The sequence below is a fragment of the Papaver somniferum genome, chromosome 6 (assembly GCF_003573695.1).
Source record: "Papaver somniferum cultivar HN1 chromosome 6, ASM357369v1, whole genome shotgun sequence".
Classification (NCBI taxonomy): domain Eukaryota; kingdom Viridiplantae; phylum Streptophyta; class Magnoliopsida; order Ranunculales; family Papaveraceae; genus Papaver; species Papaver somniferum.
Window position 1 is genome coordinate 151979902 of NC_039363.1, and position 19433 is coordinate 151999334.

General features: G+C 37.0%; 1 protein-coding gene and 1 pseudogene across 1 annotated transcript; one reads left to right on the forward strand and one right to left on the reverse strand.

Annotated features, from left to right (window-relative positions):
• The first annotated feature begins 9672 nt into the window (after positions 1–9672).
• Positions 9673–16918, forward strand: LOC113291670 (annotated as a pseudogene).
• Positions 16897–18466, reverse strand: LOC113286312 (cytochrome b561 and DOMON domain-containing protein At4g12980-like). Its single transcript, XM_026534967.1, has 3 exons — positions 17772–18466; positions 17426–17680; positions 16897–17342 (listed from the first exon to the last, which is right to left on the reverse strand). The coding sequence occupies exons 1-3, from the start codon at positions 18444–18446 to the stop codon at positions 17082–17084; spliced, it is 1191 nt and encodes a 396-aa protein (XP_026390752.1). The 5' UTR covers positions 18447–18466; the 3' UTR covers positions 16897–17081.
• Between the last annotated feature and the right edge of the window lie 967 nt (positions 18467–19433).

Here is a 19433-nt window from a genome sequence, read left to right on the forward strand (position 1 = left end):
CCAATGGCAGAAATAAGAAGAATAAGAAGATCAAGCTGACCAACTTGAAAAAGGAGTTTGAGAACACAAAGTAGAGAGTAATGGATCCCGTCACAGTGAAGCAAGCCGAAACTGCCTACTTGCTTTGTACTCTTGGTAGAGACATCTTTCCCGACACAACCGGAAACAAGGTAAATGCTAGTTATCTCCAATTGGTAAAGAATCTTGAAACTTGTAACAAGTATGCTTGGGGAACGGCTACGCTCGCTTACCTGATGGAACAACTTGCCACCGCGTCTAGATTGACAAGTACAAACATCGGAGGGAACTTCACTTTGCTCCAGGTAACTTTTGGGAGTTCAGAGTATGGTTCGGCTTATAACCATAAAATCGTATAAGCCTAACTTGTTTTTTATTTGGTTCGGCTTGTAATACTTGATCCATATAAGACGAATAGTTCTCTGAGTTTGGAAACTTTATTCTTACTTTGATGTTTCCAAGTAAAAATTGTTTCTATCACTTCAATTCCTTTGATTTTTGAATGTGGTTCTTTGGATGTAGGTGTGGATATATGACCATTTCCCAATTTTGAACTTGGCCAAAGTATTTGAGAATGATGTCGATTATATTGATACAGAGCCAACTGCAGCACGGTACGAGTATGATGACTCGAAGAAAAGGAACAAAAAACACTTGGTGGCAAGTTTGAGAGAGACGTTAGACCTACTGGGTGTTGATGATGTCACTTTTCAACCATATGAGAAGGAAGATGAAGAAGATGAAGTTGTTGAAGATGAGGATATGCTGGTAGGTATGTATCATGGGACATTGTGGTATCCCGGTGGTTATGTTATATACGATCCTCGGCGAGTACTCCGTCAATTAGGATGCGTGCAAAGGTTCCTTTGTTTGATGAGAAATTCAGGTTGTTACCAAAGAGTGGTACTGGAACTAAAAGCACCACTTCATATTGGGAACCAAAGTATGATCCTGATCCCACCCTTGAGTTTTGGAATAACTTAGAAGATCACACATTAGATGCGTCCAAGTTAGCACCTTTACTTGATGATACATGTGAAGAGGATCCGGGCTATATGGATTGGTATAACCAAATTTCTCATCCCTTCATTATCAATAAGAAAAATTAAAAGATAGCTGATAAGGGGAAGGCAAAGGCAATCAAGATCACCAACAAGTCTACTTCCGAAGATATAGTCAACGCTTTCAAGATAATGGTAAGAATGACTTCACTTTATACTATTTTCATATATTAGTTATGGTAAAAATGTCTTCAACCTCACGGTTATAAGTTGTTGACAAATGAAAAAATAGGTTTCCGAGGGTAGTGAGATGTTGAAAAAAATGAAGGCCAAACTTGGTTGCAAAACACCAATGACCGTGGAAGAACAAAAATACCTTTACAAAAAGTGGGATGCGATCATCAACAAAGGAGAAGGACCCGAGGAACCCACACAAATGCCTACCACTAAGAGGTCTCGACAAGTTGGTGAAGGTACAAGCCAAGATGGTGCTACCGGCCAACCCGGTAATGATGCGTCGTAAGATGAAGACGCCTATTCGATGGAATCCTTTGTCCTTTGTCCTAGAAAGGTGGTCGTGCTAAGCCGAATCCTTTGTCCTTCAGGTTCGGCTTATTCGATGGAATTAGTTTTGCGCCGAACCTTTAATTTCGATAGTATGCATTAGTTTGCATACTAACTTCGGTATTTTTCTTTTTTAAGGAAGCTAGATTTCAAAGCCTTTGTGAAATACGCCATTAGAGAACTAATGACCGAGATTCGTTAGAGATAATTTAAGATTGAACTATTATGTAAATCAGTGGAGGGTTCGGCTTAGATCTGCAAACTCGTATAAGCCGAACCTGTAAGAAGTTTCAAAATTTAAAATTCTAGCCGTTACATAAACGGATTCGGCTTATGGTCAATCCTTCTTATGAACCGAACATTGTCTATTTTTGCACAAAAATCTATGAACGACTTTTTTTGAAATATGTAGCCGTTGTAACCTGTATTATATATAGGCATACATGGTTTTTCATAATCTTCAGAGCATATACTAAAAAAAATGGCACCCCCAACTCATGAGTTTACTTTAGAAGAATATTTGTCTCTTTGCACTAATTACGTAGCATACTATCCAAACAAGGGTGAAGAACGACGAGTGAAGGGTTTGATGAGTATGTACTACTTGGTTAGAATTCATGAAGCCTTCAACACTGAAACAGGTAATCCTCACAACCGGGATAGTGCGGCCTTAATTTGCCGAATTGGAACTATTAAAGAAACGGTGAAAGACTTTATAGCTTTAGTTCGGATTGTGAGTCTATATCGTCTCAAGGGTGAAACAAACTCTGAGATTGAAGATCGAGCTCTAGAGGAATGTCGAAGATGGAAAGGAAAGAATTTCGAATACAAAGATCACTACTACATTCTTAGAAGGTTTCTCATTACCCGTTTAGGATATTAGAAGAATTCGATTAGAAATTTATTGTAAGGCTTTAACGGGTGTGTAATCCACATTTTCTATGAATTTGAAAAATCTATTTGGAATGATATAATATTTTTTGTGTTCATGAATCATGAAAGGTTCGGCTTATCCTGTAATTCTAGTTATGCGCCGAATGTTGAAATCCATTGTTCGGCTTTCTTAAAAAATATAATACAAAACGAACCTAGGCGAGTAACTCAAGGTCTTTTTTTGGTCAGGTTCGGCTTGCACTGAAATAATATTATAAGCCGAACCTGACAAAAAAAACTCTGGTTTTTGTCAGGTTCGGCTTTCATCAAAATAATACTCTAAGCCGAACCTGACAGAAAAACTCTGGATTTTCATCACTCTGTCGGGTTCGGCTTTCCTTGAACTAAAGTTACAAGCCGAACCATCACTTGTGTTCATGGTTCCAGTTTCTAGAAAACGACACGTTCCATAACCAAAAATTAAATCATTCACGTATTTCGTTTTGATGGGTACATGTAATTGCAATTCTAGTCAAAAAATATCATCCTCATCATACACGAAAATCAAAAGACACAAAATACGCGGATAAACCCATGAAACATTTTTATGGAGATCCTAAACGAATCTCATCCTCTTCACTGACCTCTTTCTCATCCTCTTCACTGACCTCATTCTCATCATCTTCACTGACCTCTTATTTATCATTTTCATCCTCATCACTTGAAAACATAATTACTTGTCCACTTGGAGGCTGCACATTCAAAGATATCCAAAGATCCATTTCCGTCGCATAATTTGCACACCAATCCATCGCAAAATTATTTTCAAATCTAGGCCAAAAGGCTGCACTCATCAAGGGTGGTAATGGGCAAGTTGGTCTAAGTTTGAGGCCGATAAAATGACAATTTTGAACAAATCCAAGAACAAGTCTTCTATCCTTTACACCATCATTGCAAGGTTTTGTTGGAGGCGCGTAATGATAGACACACTTTTGTGTCTGAATTGTCCTCAGTGTCTCTATTGCTAGTGCTTGATTTTGTACTTATTATGGTGTTTTTATGTTTGTGTAGGTATTTTTGGAGAAATACACTTGTGTGGAAAAAGTTGCTAAAAAAGTGTTATTTGGACCCCCGGGGGACATTTGCTATTCGGACCCTAGATTTGGCTAAGGGGTACCCAGGGTTATGCATAGCCCAAATTCATCCTCAGCACCCAATTACTAAGGGGCACACTACCTGTTATTTTCACCCCTAGAGCGCCACCTGCTATTCGCACCCCTGGTTTGGTTAGGGGGACACCTTCTTCTTCGTTTAAAAAAAAATTAGCGGGAAAATAAAAAAACATAACTGTGTAGTTTTCGATCGAAGTTTGAAGGAGTTCTGGGTCGATTAAAGGGCTGAAATTTGTTGGGTAGTTGTGATATGTCCCAACAAAACTATCATGAGTGATTTAATTGGCTAAATTTGGCTAGATAATTCACGAGAAGAAAACAAGGGAGTTTACTCTCGGAAGAGGATATCACGGGATTTGCGCAAGCAGCAGAGGAGTTTGCACGTGTTTGGAAGACCCTAACAACTATTTGGAGTGTGAAGGAGTTAAATATGGCAATTTGGAACCTTCAGAACGTGTGTAGAGATCAAAAATATGAATTATTTCCTAAACTGGCCGTGAAGAATAATGGAGAATTATATGAAGTTATTACGTGAGATTTTGTTGTTGCTGGGTTATAAATTGGTGCTGGAATATCATAGAAGGTTTACGGAGAGTTTGGGAGATTATAGAGCATCACAGAGTCGAAAAAATCAAGTTCCAGAAATATTTTTCTGCTGCTGCTCATCTGAAGAACGCGAAGAACATACCATCCAAGACAGTCGTTTTTCAACAGTGGAAACGACACACAGTCGTGGGTCGAGAATTAGCGACAGTACAGTTCTATCGTTCTTTTCTATTTGTAACACATATAACTGTTACAAACCCGGTTTTATCATTGTTTCTCCCGTTTCATCATTTGTACACCACCTTTGAGCAATAAAAAATGCTTTTTGAGCGTGTTTTCCTAATGATGAGCTAAACCCAATCCTTGGGGCGACGGAGGAAGCCATTCTCTCAAGAATTATGTGGTAATATTTATTTTCTAAATTTATGAAATATTTTTATATGATTATTTGCATTGATAAAAAAATAAATTTAATGATTCTTATTAATCAAATGTGTTTTCTCTTGATGATGCATGCTTAGTTTTAGACTCTTGATGCGTTACATTTGCGACTAACATTTGATATTTTGGGAATCTGATTTTGGCGATACTTTAGAATCGAATCAATTGTTTAAATTGCATGATATAGATTAATTTAGAACCACATAAGTATCGATGAATGGTGAAATCCTAGATTCAGCCTCTCCATAATTTTCACAACATATCAACATTTATTTGCTTATTTTCTTTGCTTTAAAATTAGGTCTAAAATCTATTGCTTTCACAAGTCTCAACGAACTTTATACTACAACTCAATTCAAAATCACATCAGTTAAGTAAAGCTACTACTCGTCCATGAAAAACAATGTACGACGCAATCGAATGTCTCCGCTATTAAAAACCCACAAATGGGCATTGAAATCCAAGGTTCTTCGGTAATGATAAAATCCCCATGCAAACGACGTTCGAATACAATGTACTCCGCTTCCACCCCTGCATCTCCTCTTGCACCTGTTCTCATCATTGTCTTATAGAAATCTTTGTTTTTACGTAGGGTTTGTAACAATCGTTGCCGAATATAGTTAACTTCATTTTCAGGGGGGCACAGGATTGTTATCTTCCTTAAAAGGACCAAGTTGTTCCACCGTGACGTGATATCCACAATTTCCATCATCTTGCACGTCATCCATTGCTACAATATGCTCATGAAAAGAATTATTGGCGATAGATCTTCCGAGTAGTTATCGTATATAAAATTGATAGGCCTCAAATACTTACTGGACTTATCTCTTCTAGGTCCTCTCATCCTACCAATTTCATGTACGGTCCTTTTTTCCTTTATCTTAGATTGTGAAGGATACATCTTAGCCTTCCCCTTGACATCCTCTTTACTATCCTTTGCTTGTGTCGAACAATCATTATTATTCACCTCTTTGTTACTTGTTTCGGCTTTTTGAATACTTGGACGACCTCGTTTTTTTGGAACTTTGACTTCTTCCTCCATCAACTTCTCAATTTCCTTTTTTTCCTTTTCAATCCTTGCATCATGGTAGTCAACGCCGGATGGATCCCTCTTATTACCCAATAGTTACTTGTTGGCTTGTTTAGTTTGAAAATTATTCATTTTCTTACTCTTCCTACCTTTCGGTTCACTCTTCTCTGGCTCCAAAATATTTTCTTGGGTGAAAGGATACATGACCGGCATCATGTTGTCCCATAGGAATTTCTTTTGACCTCGGCCCATATTCCTATACATCTCCGCCAACTTTTTGCCATTTGTCGTGTCCCATATCTCTAGATCATCTTCGTCGTCTTAGGTTGGGAGAGGATCGAAGCTTAATTGTTTCCAAAAATGATCAGTATCCTCAAATGGTATGATACCATCCTTGTACCGAAGTAGGTCGTTGCGTCATGGAAGTCCCATAGATGTCTTCATTTTACAAACACACTCTTCCTCCAAGTTGGCGCCTAATGTCTTAATCAAATCCACTTCTTCCATCTACAAGTCGATGCATAGATGTGAGACTCTATAAGTTAATTCACGTAGCCATTTACTACCATAATTCTTGTGTCTGAACATAAGGTTATGCTCGAAGGCGGCTTTAATTCTCACAACATCACTTTTGAAATATTCATCAATTGCATCAAAAACCGTGACAAAAGTGTCAACATATCCAAAAAGGTTCTTATTTAACCGATAATGAGCCGACTCTACCATAATTCTGGCTTGGTTGTCGAAGTGTTTGTTCTGATTTGTGAAACAAAACACGAACCTTTCTTTATTAGGTTCCAACACATCTTTGACCAATTAAGTAATGACATCGGGGTAACCGGTCTTCCAATGCTTAATAAGCATTTTAAAATTTTCTTCGTAGACATCCTCGGTGATTGACCATACCAAAGCTTCCCATTCGCCTTGGAAAGAAGCCCACAACATCTCATTATGTTCATATTCTTTCAAGAATTCCTTCTTTTTCTTTACTCGTGTCTCCACCGGTTGGATTTTAGCAATATTCTCTAATTCCTTCAACTTAAGTGGTTGAATTTTCGATTGGCATTTTTTCCTCACATTGCACCATATGTGAAACGTACAAAGAAAATTGAATGCATCCGGAAATACCTTCTTAATATCATACATCAACGATGAATCTTGATCGGAAACGGATACTTTAGGAAGAGCACCCTCCCGGAAGATTAACTTCAATTGTTCTACCTCCCAAACTTAACTCTCTTTCTTCTCGTTTTTCAAGAAACAAAAATCCACGGTGAAAGGTGCCTTTGTCGAAGTATGCCCCACAATGTTCATCAACGGCATCTCATATTTATTATTCTTGTACGAGAAATCCAATATAATAACTTGTGGGAAGCATAAAGCCAATTGGACGCATTCCGGGTGGGCAAGGAAAAGGTGTGTGACTTGACCGAACTCATCCAACTTCTTTTGGAAAGCGTAGTTATTCTTCACCCCTAACCACATTACTTGTTGCATCACCATCCTACCTTGCAAATTGAGTCTTCTAATCTTTTGTATTGCATTGTAGATAGTTTGCATAGTCGACTTGTTATTCTTGTTGTCCGCCTTCAATTTGCTAAGAATCCTAGATGGTGGCAAACGTGCTTGTGTCATTTGTCGCGCTACTTTCGCATGTCCATGCAGGTCTTTGGGACGTGGGTGGTTATGACGACAATCTATATCTTTATTCATTATCCAATATTGATCTTCTTTGTTCAAGGACTTATTCTTGAGGTTGAAAACGATCTTGAAAGGGCAATTTCTTTTCTTCGTCTTCGTCCTATTCTTTCTCCCGGTCTTCCCAACGTATACAATACCCTTTTTAACCTTGATAGCGCCGGTTCCACTACGCTCACAAATCATTTCAAACCGATCCCATCGGCTTTGTTGTCCTTTAACTAGTACACAATTTATCTTCATCGCGTGTTCCTCAAGCCAATCCAGAACTTCGGGTTTAGTTTATCATCTCTGTGTTCATTCCAAAACAAGTAATTAGAAAGGTTCATTCCAAAACTTTGGAATATTCCAACAACATTCCGACAACATTAAGGTAAACAAAAGGTTCTTACATACCAAATCATTTTGGAAGTGATCTTTGGTATCCTCGTGAATTATGTATACTGGATCAGGTTGATCTTCCATGGGTACGATCTACAAAGAATATCACAAGGTTCAAATACTTGAAAGGGAAAATAATAGAAATATTCGACTCATGGGATAATCATATTATGTGTCGAACCCTGAACATTTAAAGGTTTCGGCTTATACGATGTTCTCAATATGTGCCGAACCAATAAAAATATTTCAACCCAAAAATTAAAAATTAATGTTCGGCTCATACAACAATCATATTATATGCCGAACCATGAACATTTAGAGGTTTCGGCTTATACGATATTCTCAATATTTTCCGAACCAATAACAATATTTTAACCCAAAAAATAACAAATTGATGTTCGGCTCATACTATTTTCGAAATATAAGCCGAACCAGTAATTATTTTTTTTCCGGCCTATTCAGGATGTTGTTCGTCTTTCTATGAAACTTTCATATAAGCCGAACTAGTGTTATGAAAGTTATAGGTTCGGCGGATGCTGCAAACAGATTCAGTGAGCCGAACCGTTCATCAATTGGTAGATTCGGCTCATAGATGTGAGTCGAACCTCAACCTGTTTCGCCGAACCATGATCCAAAAAACCTAACTTTTGATAATTGAGAGCTATAGAAGTGAGATTAAGCATAGGATAGAAGTGTACCTATGTATCAAAAGCATTGGGTTCCTCATCAATGTCTTCATCATCAGGATTTGGCTCATAAGAATCATCATCTTGAGTTTGAGCTTGAGTTTGAGTGGGTGTAAAATCATTCTCATAATCTAAGAAATCAGTCATTTGGGAATCATTGGTGTGGTTGATGTGTATTTTCCTAGGTTTTTTAGATGAATTTTGACCCTCCTCATCCTCCGTTGAATCAAGAATTAAAATTTTCTCACTTTCTCCTTCTCTTTTTCTCCTTCTCAATAAAAACTTTGATTTTTTTTTCTCCAAAATTTTTCATCTAAACAACCTTTATAATTCTGAAAATTATCTTAATCACTAAACAAAATATTTAATCACTAATCAATATTAGTAACACTAATACGTAGAGGGCAGATTTGCCATTAAAAGAAATTTGGGTTAAGGGGTTATCTGAATTTGCTATTTTACAACCTTTTTTATCTTTATTCAATATGCCTAGAAAGATTTCAGTATGCCCAAAATCAGGGTCTTCTCAATCACCGGTGGCAATGATCTCTCTTCTAGATGCTACACTTGGAGTATCAGTTTGTTTTTGGGCTCCACTTGTGAGATAGACGATCTATTAGTGACTTTAACCGCTCTGCTTTAGAACGTCAAGGTTTTGTAAGTGCTGACTGCTGAGACGCCACCATTTTGGCATGACATAAAAGGTATAGGATCTTTTTTCTTGGCACAGAAACGTTATGGCCTTAACGACCTAAGTGACAAGTCAAGGATTTTATATGCATTGAGATGGTGTTACTTTCACAGAAAAGAAATGATCTTACTCAAGCGTGCCAGTGAAAAGTATTGTCATGTGACAACTGAATCGAGGCATAAGAGAAGAAGACTAACGAGTTTTGGGTTCTTCTGAACTCAAGTTTTAATTTCTCACTTGAACCAAATCTGCCGATTTTTCCTTTGCATACAAGGGTTTACTCAAAACACTCAAGGGTTTTGAACAAGGCATCTCACTCAGATTGTAAGTTTAAACTCTCAATTGCATACTTCTATTCAATGTTTAGATATCAACATCAGTTCTCTTTAAACTTGTAAACCCAACCTAATCACTGACTGGGTTTGATCTATTTATTTTTTGCCCTAAATGTGTTTCATATTCATTTAGTGAAGAGAGGAATCGATATAACTAGCAATTTTAGATGGCGTTGAGTTCAGTCCTTTTGAGTTCGCTCGTTTCATCACCAACGAAAAAAAGGAGCATGGCAAAAATGTGGATGAGAACAAGTATGATAATGGGTATTATAATGTTCGTGTACCAGATGGTGCAACCGTTAATCCTAACGACGATTCAACCGTTCATCCTTAGCTATTGCTCTAGGTACATCCAGAAATTTATTGCATACACAAATCCATATATTGAAATAAGCATCGATGAATGCACTGCAGATTATTTCAGATCAAGTGGAGTTTATGTTGCAATTCAGGCTTATCTTAGGCCTAAAACTTGTGAACTTGCAAGAAGAATGAAGGCTCAATTTGGTACAAATAAGAAGCTAATTCTTAACATGGCTGACTATGAAGAGATAGTTGATGAGTTTGAAGGTATTAAAATTTGGTGGTATGTAGGGAAGACTATTTCTCAAAGACCTGTTGCATCCGATTTTGAACATCGACACTTAAGCCTTCAATTTCATCGTCAGCATCGTGAAATCATTACGAGTTCATATATGTATCATGTCATCAAGGAAGGAGAAGCAACTTTGCGTGAAAACCGGCGGAGAAAGCTGTATTCTAACAACAGGACATCGTGGAACCGTCTTGTGTTTGATCACCCTGTGAAGTTCGAACACATTGCTATGGACCCAGTGAAGAAGAAAGAAATTATCGATGATCTCATTAGTTTCAGCAATGGGAAAGAATACTATGAAGAGATTGGCAAGGCGTGGAAGCGTGGGTATCTCTTGTATGGGCCACCAGGGACAGGGAAATCTAGTATGGTTGCTGCCATGGCTAATCTTTTGAATTACGACATATATGACCTTGAACTGACGGCTGTGAAAGACAACGGTGATCTCAGAATACTTGTTGGGTGCAATAATCAAAAACAAGGAAAAATCAAATAAGCAAAAGTTATCGATACTTAGCTCCTTTATAATGGAAGTGATCGATTTGATGAAACGGACGAGCTCCCCATATCTCCGCAACAACAACAAGGCAAAACTTCTCCATATCTCCGCAACAACAACAAGGCAAAACTTTGGAAAAACAGAGTGAGTCACGTGTTCAACACGTTGCCCTTAAGACATTAGCGCCCGGCTACACTCAAGAGTGATGCTATAGCCCTCACAGGACGGATATCTCCAGGAAAAAACACCCTACTACACCTACTACTAGCATATGTAATAGATGCTCAACTTGAGCATATGTAGCATATGTAGCATATGTAGTAGATGCTCAACTTGAGCTTGGCAACTCCGAAAAAAACATAAAGAAAAATCTGAACACTTGAGAAAACAATATAAAATGTTTTTCCCTTAGGGGTCCCTCTAAATATAGAGCAACCCCTTTCCCATAGATTTTACAAAAGTAGTGAATTTGTATATATAATTGACAAATACAACTTAAGAAGAAAAACTCCCCGATGTGGGACTAAAAGGTTTATATAGTTTCTTAAAACTACTAAAAATTGGAAACTCCACGATGTGGGACTAATAAGTTTCATTCACAAAAGAAAACAATAAATTATAATTTTTATTAAAATTTTAAAAAATTATTTTTTATTAATCGTTTTCCAACAATCCCCCACATGAATGAAAACTCAATAAAACATGAAAACACAGATAGATCTTGGTAAATCAACATCCCAATCTCACGATCCAAACAGACTGATCGTGCAAGTGCTGAAATCATACTAGTCATTTCTACGTCCTCTCCCTCACACAAAAGTGTGTTGACCCCAGGGTCATACTATGGATTGCACAAATCATAATAATATTGAGAGCTTTCATCTTTAGTTCTCACATGGTGAGACTATAGGTATCTTTCACCAAAGTGAAAAAGCATGAACTAGTGAACCCTTAGTGACCTTTAGGTCCTAAGTTCCAGTAATACCAAAACTATCAAAACGAAAATCACATAAAAAGCGCAGGAAATACCATTTTAGGCAGAGGTGTCCATGAGGTCTTGAACCTTTGCTTAGTGAGATATTACCGGAATTACTTGCTAGAGACAGTGAACTATGTCTTGAACTGCTAGCATTTGATGTAATTCGCGATAACAACCACGGGTGATATCTCCAAGGTTGCTGCCAAGCTCGTGCTGTTTTGTCCAATTTGGCCCTGGACATATCCTGTTTCTCAGAATGCTCTAGAGAATCAAAGCTCATATTCTCATAGGAAGCGGCCCACTTCCTCATTCAGATAGGTGAGTTTCCATAAAGAGTGTTACTGCTACACCCCACTTCAATCTTAAATTGAAACTATAGAACTCATTAAGACTTCTTAAAAGTCATCCTTCACATGCAGTCACACTATCACGTCTACACCATAGGGAAGGGACAGAGAATAAAATTCTCTGATAGTGTTTACCTTTACCCACCACAAATTAGTTGTCTCATTCGAAACCTTGATCTTGGGATCTCCAGTCAGCAAGGTTGAGTATCCTTCATGGCAAGTTTAATTTATGAGCTTAAGCCCCTTCCCCTCGATGCATTTCTAACTATCTCTTGGGATAAACCTTTCGTCAAAGGTTGCGCGATATTCTCCTTGGACTTTATCCAATCAATGGAAATAACGCCGATTGAGATTAGTTATTTTCAGCTTTAGCTATTATAGCTTGGCTAACACAATGTATAGATATAGCTGGCACAGGCCTATGCCAGAGAGGAATGTCTTCTAAAAAGCATCTTAGGCACTCGGCCCCCTCTCGTGCTTTATCTAACTCAATACTCTCAGATTCCATAATGAATTGAGCAATATATTTTGTTTGTAAATCTTCCAAAAACAAACCCTCATGCTAGAGTGAAACATATCCACTCGTAGACTTAGACTCCTCTGAGTCAACTATCCAGTTTACATCACAAAGTCCCTCAAGGACAGCAAGATACCTTTCATAAATCAAATAAAAGGTAATAGAGTATTTTAGGTACCATAATACTCTACTCAGTGCATCTGAATGCTATTGCTCTGGACTATAATTATATCTACTTAACTTACTCACAATATAGGCAATGTCTGGACTCTTACAGTTCATTAAATTCATCAGACATCCTATAACTCTTGAGTATTCAAGTTAAGATACTCCATTACCCTTTTTTCTTGAGTCTACAAGAATAATCGTACGGAGTACAAGCAGGCTTACAATCACACTGATTGTATCTCTTAAGCACAAATTCAACATAATGAGAATGACTAAGACTACATATGTTAGATTATTTTCTAATCCTCATCCCTAAGATTATCAACAGGGCCTAAGTCTTTCAAGTCAACGTTCTCATTCAGCGCATGTTTTTAGTGGAATTAATCACATCTATGTTTGTATCAAGTATAAGCATATCATCAACATACAAGCATACAATCACACAGGCATCCTTAACAAGTTACTTGTAAATATACTTGTCAGATTCATTAACTTAAATCCACTACACATTATCACATGATCAAATTTTCCATGTCACTGTTTACGTGCTTATTTTATAAACCATACAAAATTTTGTTCAACTTACAAACTTTGTCATCATAACCTTTCACTACAAAGTCCTCAGGTTGGTCTATGTAAATTTCTTTATCTAATTCACGATTTTAGAAAAGTTGTCTTAACATCCATCTGATGTATCTCTAATTTGTTTATGACAGCAATAACAATTAGCATCTCAACGAAGTAAATCTCGTCACATGTGAATAAGAATCAAGGAAATATACACCTTCTTTTAGTTTATAGCCTTTAGCTACCAACTTAGCCTAATATTTTTCTACAGTTCCATATACCTAATGTTTCCTCTTAAAGACTCATTTACATCTCATGGTCTTACTCTCTGGAGGTAAACTAGAAACCTCCCAAGTCAGGTTCCGACGGACTGAGTCCATTTCACTAAATGAAGCTTCTTACCAGAATGGGGTTTCAGTAGATATCAAGGCTTCTTTACAAGTCCAGGGCTTAGACTAAGCTAGGCATGTTATGAAGTCGGCTTCATAAGAAGTCTCAAGTCTAATTGTTTTACTTCTCTTAGGCTCAACCTTAACTTCATCTTCCTTTAAGATAAGTTCTGACTATTTGAAAATAAATCTAGGGGATCAACAACACATCTCTAATGAGGTACAGGTTTAAGAATAAACATGTTCAAAGAACTCAGCATCCCTAGATTATGTAATAGTATTCACAACAAAGTCAGAAAAATCACACCAAAGTATGAAAAATCAGAACACACAACCAAAAATCTATATGTAGAAGTATACTCAGCATACCTATATGAAGACACAATCAACATTTTTGGTTTCTATCTAGTTCTTTTAGGAAGAGGAATGACAATCTTAGTCAAACACCCCCACACTTTGACGCATTCATAAGAAGGTCATCTACCTTTCCATAAATCATATGGAGTTTCATCTGATCCTTAAGGGTACTATATTCAGGATATACTAGTTAAGAGGACTGCCTCCCCCACAAGCCGCAGGTAATCCTGAACTAATCAACATGGAATTATCATCTTCTTAAGGATACAATTGTTATGTTCAAGGCTTCTAATTGGTTTTGAACTTCAAGTTTATACATCTTAAGGCTTCTAAGGCATCATCCTTATCCCTAAGAAAGTATACAAGATAGTACCTCGTACAATCATCCATGAAAGTTATAAACCATCTTTTACCATAGTGGTTTTGGGTTGAACTCATGTCAACTAGGCCTAACTGAATTAATTCTAAGGGCTTAGAATTACTCTGAACATTTGTGCTAAAAGATTTTATAGCATATTCATTTCACTTTTGTGTTCAAGATCCAAACTAAATTTGGGTACGTAGCCTATGCTAGGCAGTTTATGCATTGACTTATAATTTTACGGTTCCAAGTCTACCATGCAAAACATTCAAAGACACACAAAAGAAAGCATAAGAATCAACTATGTTCACTTCATCAGATTTTCCTTTAAACTTATATAGACCCTAAGTCCTATAACTGTTGCCTAAAAAATCAATGCCCTTAGTTATAACAAGTTTTCCACATTTAATTAAGATCTTCAATCTTTTACCATCTTCAAGAGAACAAGATACAAGATTCTTTCATATGCTCGGAACATGAAAACTTCATTCAGTGTGAGAATATTACAGATATGAGCTTATGCTCGACCTTTCCCTTTTATGCAACCTCTGTCGCAGATGAGTTACTCATATAGAGTTTCTCGACATCCCTTATCCTCTGATAAGAGGTGAACAGGTCTCTGTTTCAACAAACATACTTAGTGGCTCCAGAGTCCACCCACCAGTCTCTCACATTGGTTATTAAAATAACTTCCGACATCATGTCAATGAACTCGTTCTAATTTGTTTCAACTAAATTAGCATTAACTTTCTACTTATTAAGGTTTTATGTTGTCTACACTTTACTGCCGTATGGCCAGGAATTTTACAAACATAACAATCACCCTTAATTAAAGTAATGCCGGATTCAGTTTTACGAAACATACCTTTCTTATGAAGACTACGCTTAGAGTTGTGTTTGATGTTCTCGCCTTTGTCAGCTTTGGAAGACTTGTGTTCATCCACATGCGCCTGGTAGCCATGTTCCTTTTCAATTTCATGTCACAAACTTCGTTTATACTCTGACCACGGACACGGTAATTTCCCAATCACCTAATACACCACATCTCACAAACCTTAATTCAGATAAAATACGAGTTTTGAAGATAATATCAAGATTTCTAAACTTCGTTTGAACCACCGTATCAAAAAACTCATGGTTACTCCATAAAAACTACTTTAGTTAACAACAAAATTCTGCCCGTCATAATTTTTTAGGAACGCTTCTCTGTTTTGTAAAATATAAAAAAAATACTTTTACAACTCCAAAAATTCTGAAATTTTACGTAGGTAATCAGGATGTCTACTACGTTGTGTCAAAAGGGTTCATCGAAATTCCTTCTATGTTAAGAGATAATCTCGAAACTCTACAGCTGACCAAAAATTCATTTTTTGTTTTTCACTCCACAATTAACATCCATGATTCACAAACCAACCAACCATTTTCGATTATTACAAATTATAATGTCTTAAGATTGTTGGGTGCAATAACCAAAAACAAGGAAAAATCAAATAAGAAAAAGTTATTGATACTTAGCTCCTTTATAATGGAAGTGATCGATTTGATGAAACGGACGAGCTCTCATATCTCCGCAACAGCAACAAGACAAAACTTTGGAAAAACAGAGTAAGTCACGTGTTCAACACGTTTCCCTTAAGACATTAGCACCCGGCTACACTCAAGAGTGATGCTATAGCCCTCACAGGACGGATATCTTCAGGATAAAACACCCTACTACACCTACTACTAGCATATGTAGTAGATGCTCAACTTGAGCTTGGCAACTCCGAAAAAATCATAAAGGAAAATCTCGAACACTTGAGAAAACAATATAAAATGTTTTTTCCCTTAGGGGTCCCTTTAAATATAGAGCAACCCCTTTCCCATGGATTTTACAAAAGTAGTGAATTTGTTTATATAATTGACAAATACAACTTAAGAAGAAAAACTCTCCGATGTGGGACTAAAAGGTTTATATAGTTTCTTAAAACTACTAAAAATTGGAAACTCCGCGATGTGGGACTAATAAGTTTCATTCACAAAAGAAAACAATAAATTATAATTTTTATTAAAATTTTAAAAAAATTATTTTTTATTAATCGTTTTCCAACAATACTCATGCATGAAACTTCAAAGAAGTCTATTATAGTAATGGAAGACATCGATTGTTGTCTCGATATCACGAAGAAACGTAATGATTCAGTTAGTAAGAAAGGCAAAGAGGTGGCTGATAGTATTGAGAGCAGAGTTACATTGTCAGGGCTTTTGAATGTCATTGATGGTTTATGGTCTGCCTCCAGTGGTGAACGAATTATTGTGTTTGCAACTAACCATATAGAGAATATTGATCATGCTCTCATTCGAAAAGGTCGAATGGATAAACACATTGAAATGTCTTACTGTTGCTTTGAAGGGTTCAAGGTATTGGCCAAGAATTACTTGAAACTTGATTCACATGAGTTATTCGAGACGATATAAAATCTGATCAGTCAGGAACAGATTACTCCTGCAGATGTTGCCGAGCATTTAATACCCAAAACGATCAATAATGACACGGAACATTGCTTGAAGAATTTAATTCAAGCACTTGAGAAAAGAAAAGAAGATAGAAACTCGACAGCTAATCAGCAAGAAGAACCAAAAGCTGAGGATAAATCAGAGATAGCAAATCCACAAGAGGTAGAGGAAACAGAGGCACTTGAGAAAGGAAAAGAAGATCGATAGCTAATCAGCAAGAAGAACCAAAACCCGAGGATAAATCAGAGATAGCAAATCCACAGAGTTTGTAAATCTGTATTCAGAGCCCTAAAGAAACCGGAGCAATAGACCTCCAAGTCATGCCAGAATTCAGACTGCTCTAGTATTTTCTGCTCTTACAAAAAATTACTTAAGGACGGCGGTTTAATCGTTTACATTTTACAAATTTCATCCAAGTAAAGACTTCGAAACTGATAACTAGAAAAGCTAGTGCAGTAACCAAACCCATATAAGTCCACTTCCAAATCTTTTCTGGTCTTAAAATATTTATCCCTTTGAATATATTAATGGTGATCAACACCATCAATGTATAACCTAACAAATGGTGGTAAATATTCCAGTACCGGAGATGATCATCTCCTCTTTTTGGTCGCACAAATAAAGCTAGTACCTGAAATGTCAAGAAAAATATAGAAACTCAATGGTAGAGAGAAAGAGGTAAATATATAGATGTGATTAACTAGTACTACATACTTGCAACGTTGAGAAGGTGAAGATAATGATTCCAAAGTCCCTGTGCGTAGTGAAATCGTAATATCTTGAACTGCTTCCTAAGTATATCCCGATGACCCAACCTGTCGACCCAATCAAGTAGCCCGAAATTTGGCAGGAAACATGGAGAGGATACCATCCACAAAATTTCACTGGGAATTCTTTAAAATACCTTGCAGTTATGGCGCCAATTGGTACTAGTGTTCCCCATCCTACTATGCTCAGAACTCCATGTGCCTATTTTTTGAAAAGATTAAAATGGGGTCGTTTTAAACGCGACTGGAAAAGAATCATTAAAATTTTACACACATCGTTAAATTGTGCTTACCGTTATGTGATAATGTAATCTGTGTCGAACACTGGTGCTTTTTCCCGAACTAAGATCAATAGTTTCGGCACTATCAAAATTCTTAAGTGTGTCATCATGCATTTGAGGCGTAGAATCTTTTACAGACCCAACTTGCGAAACAAGATTGAGCTTTGATACGTTGTATTCTTGAGGAAGAGATAGAGTTGCGATTATGGTAAGAAAACCCGAGTCAGCCGAATATGTTATACTCGTATCATTAACTTTCACTTCGATATCGGATGATGAAAGTTGACAACCTCTCTTTGTATCTGTAGCAATGTTATAAGTTTCAAGATGCATTGAACCGTTTGGATGTTTAAATCCAATGAGAGCTCTAGTACCTGCCATAAATGGTCTAAGCGGATTTACACCCCAGGCAACCCAACCTGTCGCGCCAACTGGTGGTGCACTGAAAAAAATGTCGACAAGTGTACTGCTTCGGTTATTAGGAAAATCCTGAACTTTGCCCTGATAAGGCCACCCAAATTCTGCTTTGAGGGTTCGTAATTTCTTACAGTGAGTGATGTTTCTTCCCATTTTACTGAAAGAGTATCCTTCATTGCAGGAAGTACTAGTTGATTCAGTTTTAGTACATAGATTAATGGAGATGAGTAAAGATAAAATGAAGTAATTAGGACAATGTGGTAGCTGCATTGTGCAAGTTAGTTGGTGAATTGAAATAGAAGTGTCATATCTTGAGTTTCTCTAGCTAATATAGAAAATATAACTCAACTTTTACTTTTACAGTTTCTATTGGAAGGAGAAACTATGATTTGCCCTAACATGTAATAAACACTGGAATTCTTTTCAATCTTGTTTGTGTTCTTTTTCCTTTCACTTTTTCTTTAATTTTTAGTATTGTATAAAAAAGCCTAAAATGATTTAAGAAAAAAGGAAAAGATAGTAGGTTTTAGAATCTTAGTACACACACTATGCAAGGTCTTATCAGTTTCTTCTAATCTTTGCCGACAAAGACCAAAAATTTCTTTGTTCGGATCAAAATTTTAAAAAATGAGATTAGCTGAGTTTTCCAAGATTACTTAAAGGGGTACCAATTTGCTCGGGTGTGTATTAAAATGCACGTAAGACAAAACATTTATCGCCTTTGGATTGGTACACCCGCAGGAAACTTAGTACTCCTGTTAGCAATCTTGTAGTTCTGAGTCCCTCCCTCCCGCATGAAGAAGCCTAGTAGTAGAGCAGCGTATCGTTTGGCTTGCTTGCTTCATGCTGTATCGTTCGGCGGTGCACCCCTGGAGAAGATTGTGTTGCAAGATGCAATAGGCTTCCTTTACCCCCTCTCTCAAATCTTTCAAATTCTATCAGGAATCAAGAATGTCTAGGTTGCGTCAAGGGGAGTCCAATTTTACCTAGTACGTTGCTGAGTAGTGCGAATAAGCAAGCACTAAAAATTGCCACCAATAAACAACTTTAAGGAAAGTAACTCACCAATGGCTCTTTTGGAGACGGTTGATTGCAAGACTCACTGTCCAATACCTTAAATGACGTTCCTGCTAAAGCCTAAAAGAATATTTATCGAGCTTCAATTTGATTAAATACTTTACCATCACCTTTGACTAATCACCTGTGAGCATTGCTTCATATGCAAACCAAATAAGGTCTGATGAGATTCTATCTTTT

What these genes read in the sequence shown, in the direction of transcription:
- LOC113286312 (XM_026534967.1), bottom strand. Translation starts at nt 18,446, where the DNA reads ATGCAGCTACCACATTGTCCTAATTACTTCATTTTATCTTTACTCATC. An exon ending in GATTACATTATCACATAACG is followed by an intron (nt 17,681 to 17,771) that starts GTAAGCACAATT and finishes TTCAAAAAATAG; the next exon opens with GCACATGGAGTTCTGAGCAT. An exon ending in TCACCTTCTCAACGTTGCAA is followed by an intron (nt 17,343 to 17,425) that starts GTATGTAGTACT and finishes TTGACATTTCAG; the next exon opens with GTACTAGCTTTATTTGTGCG.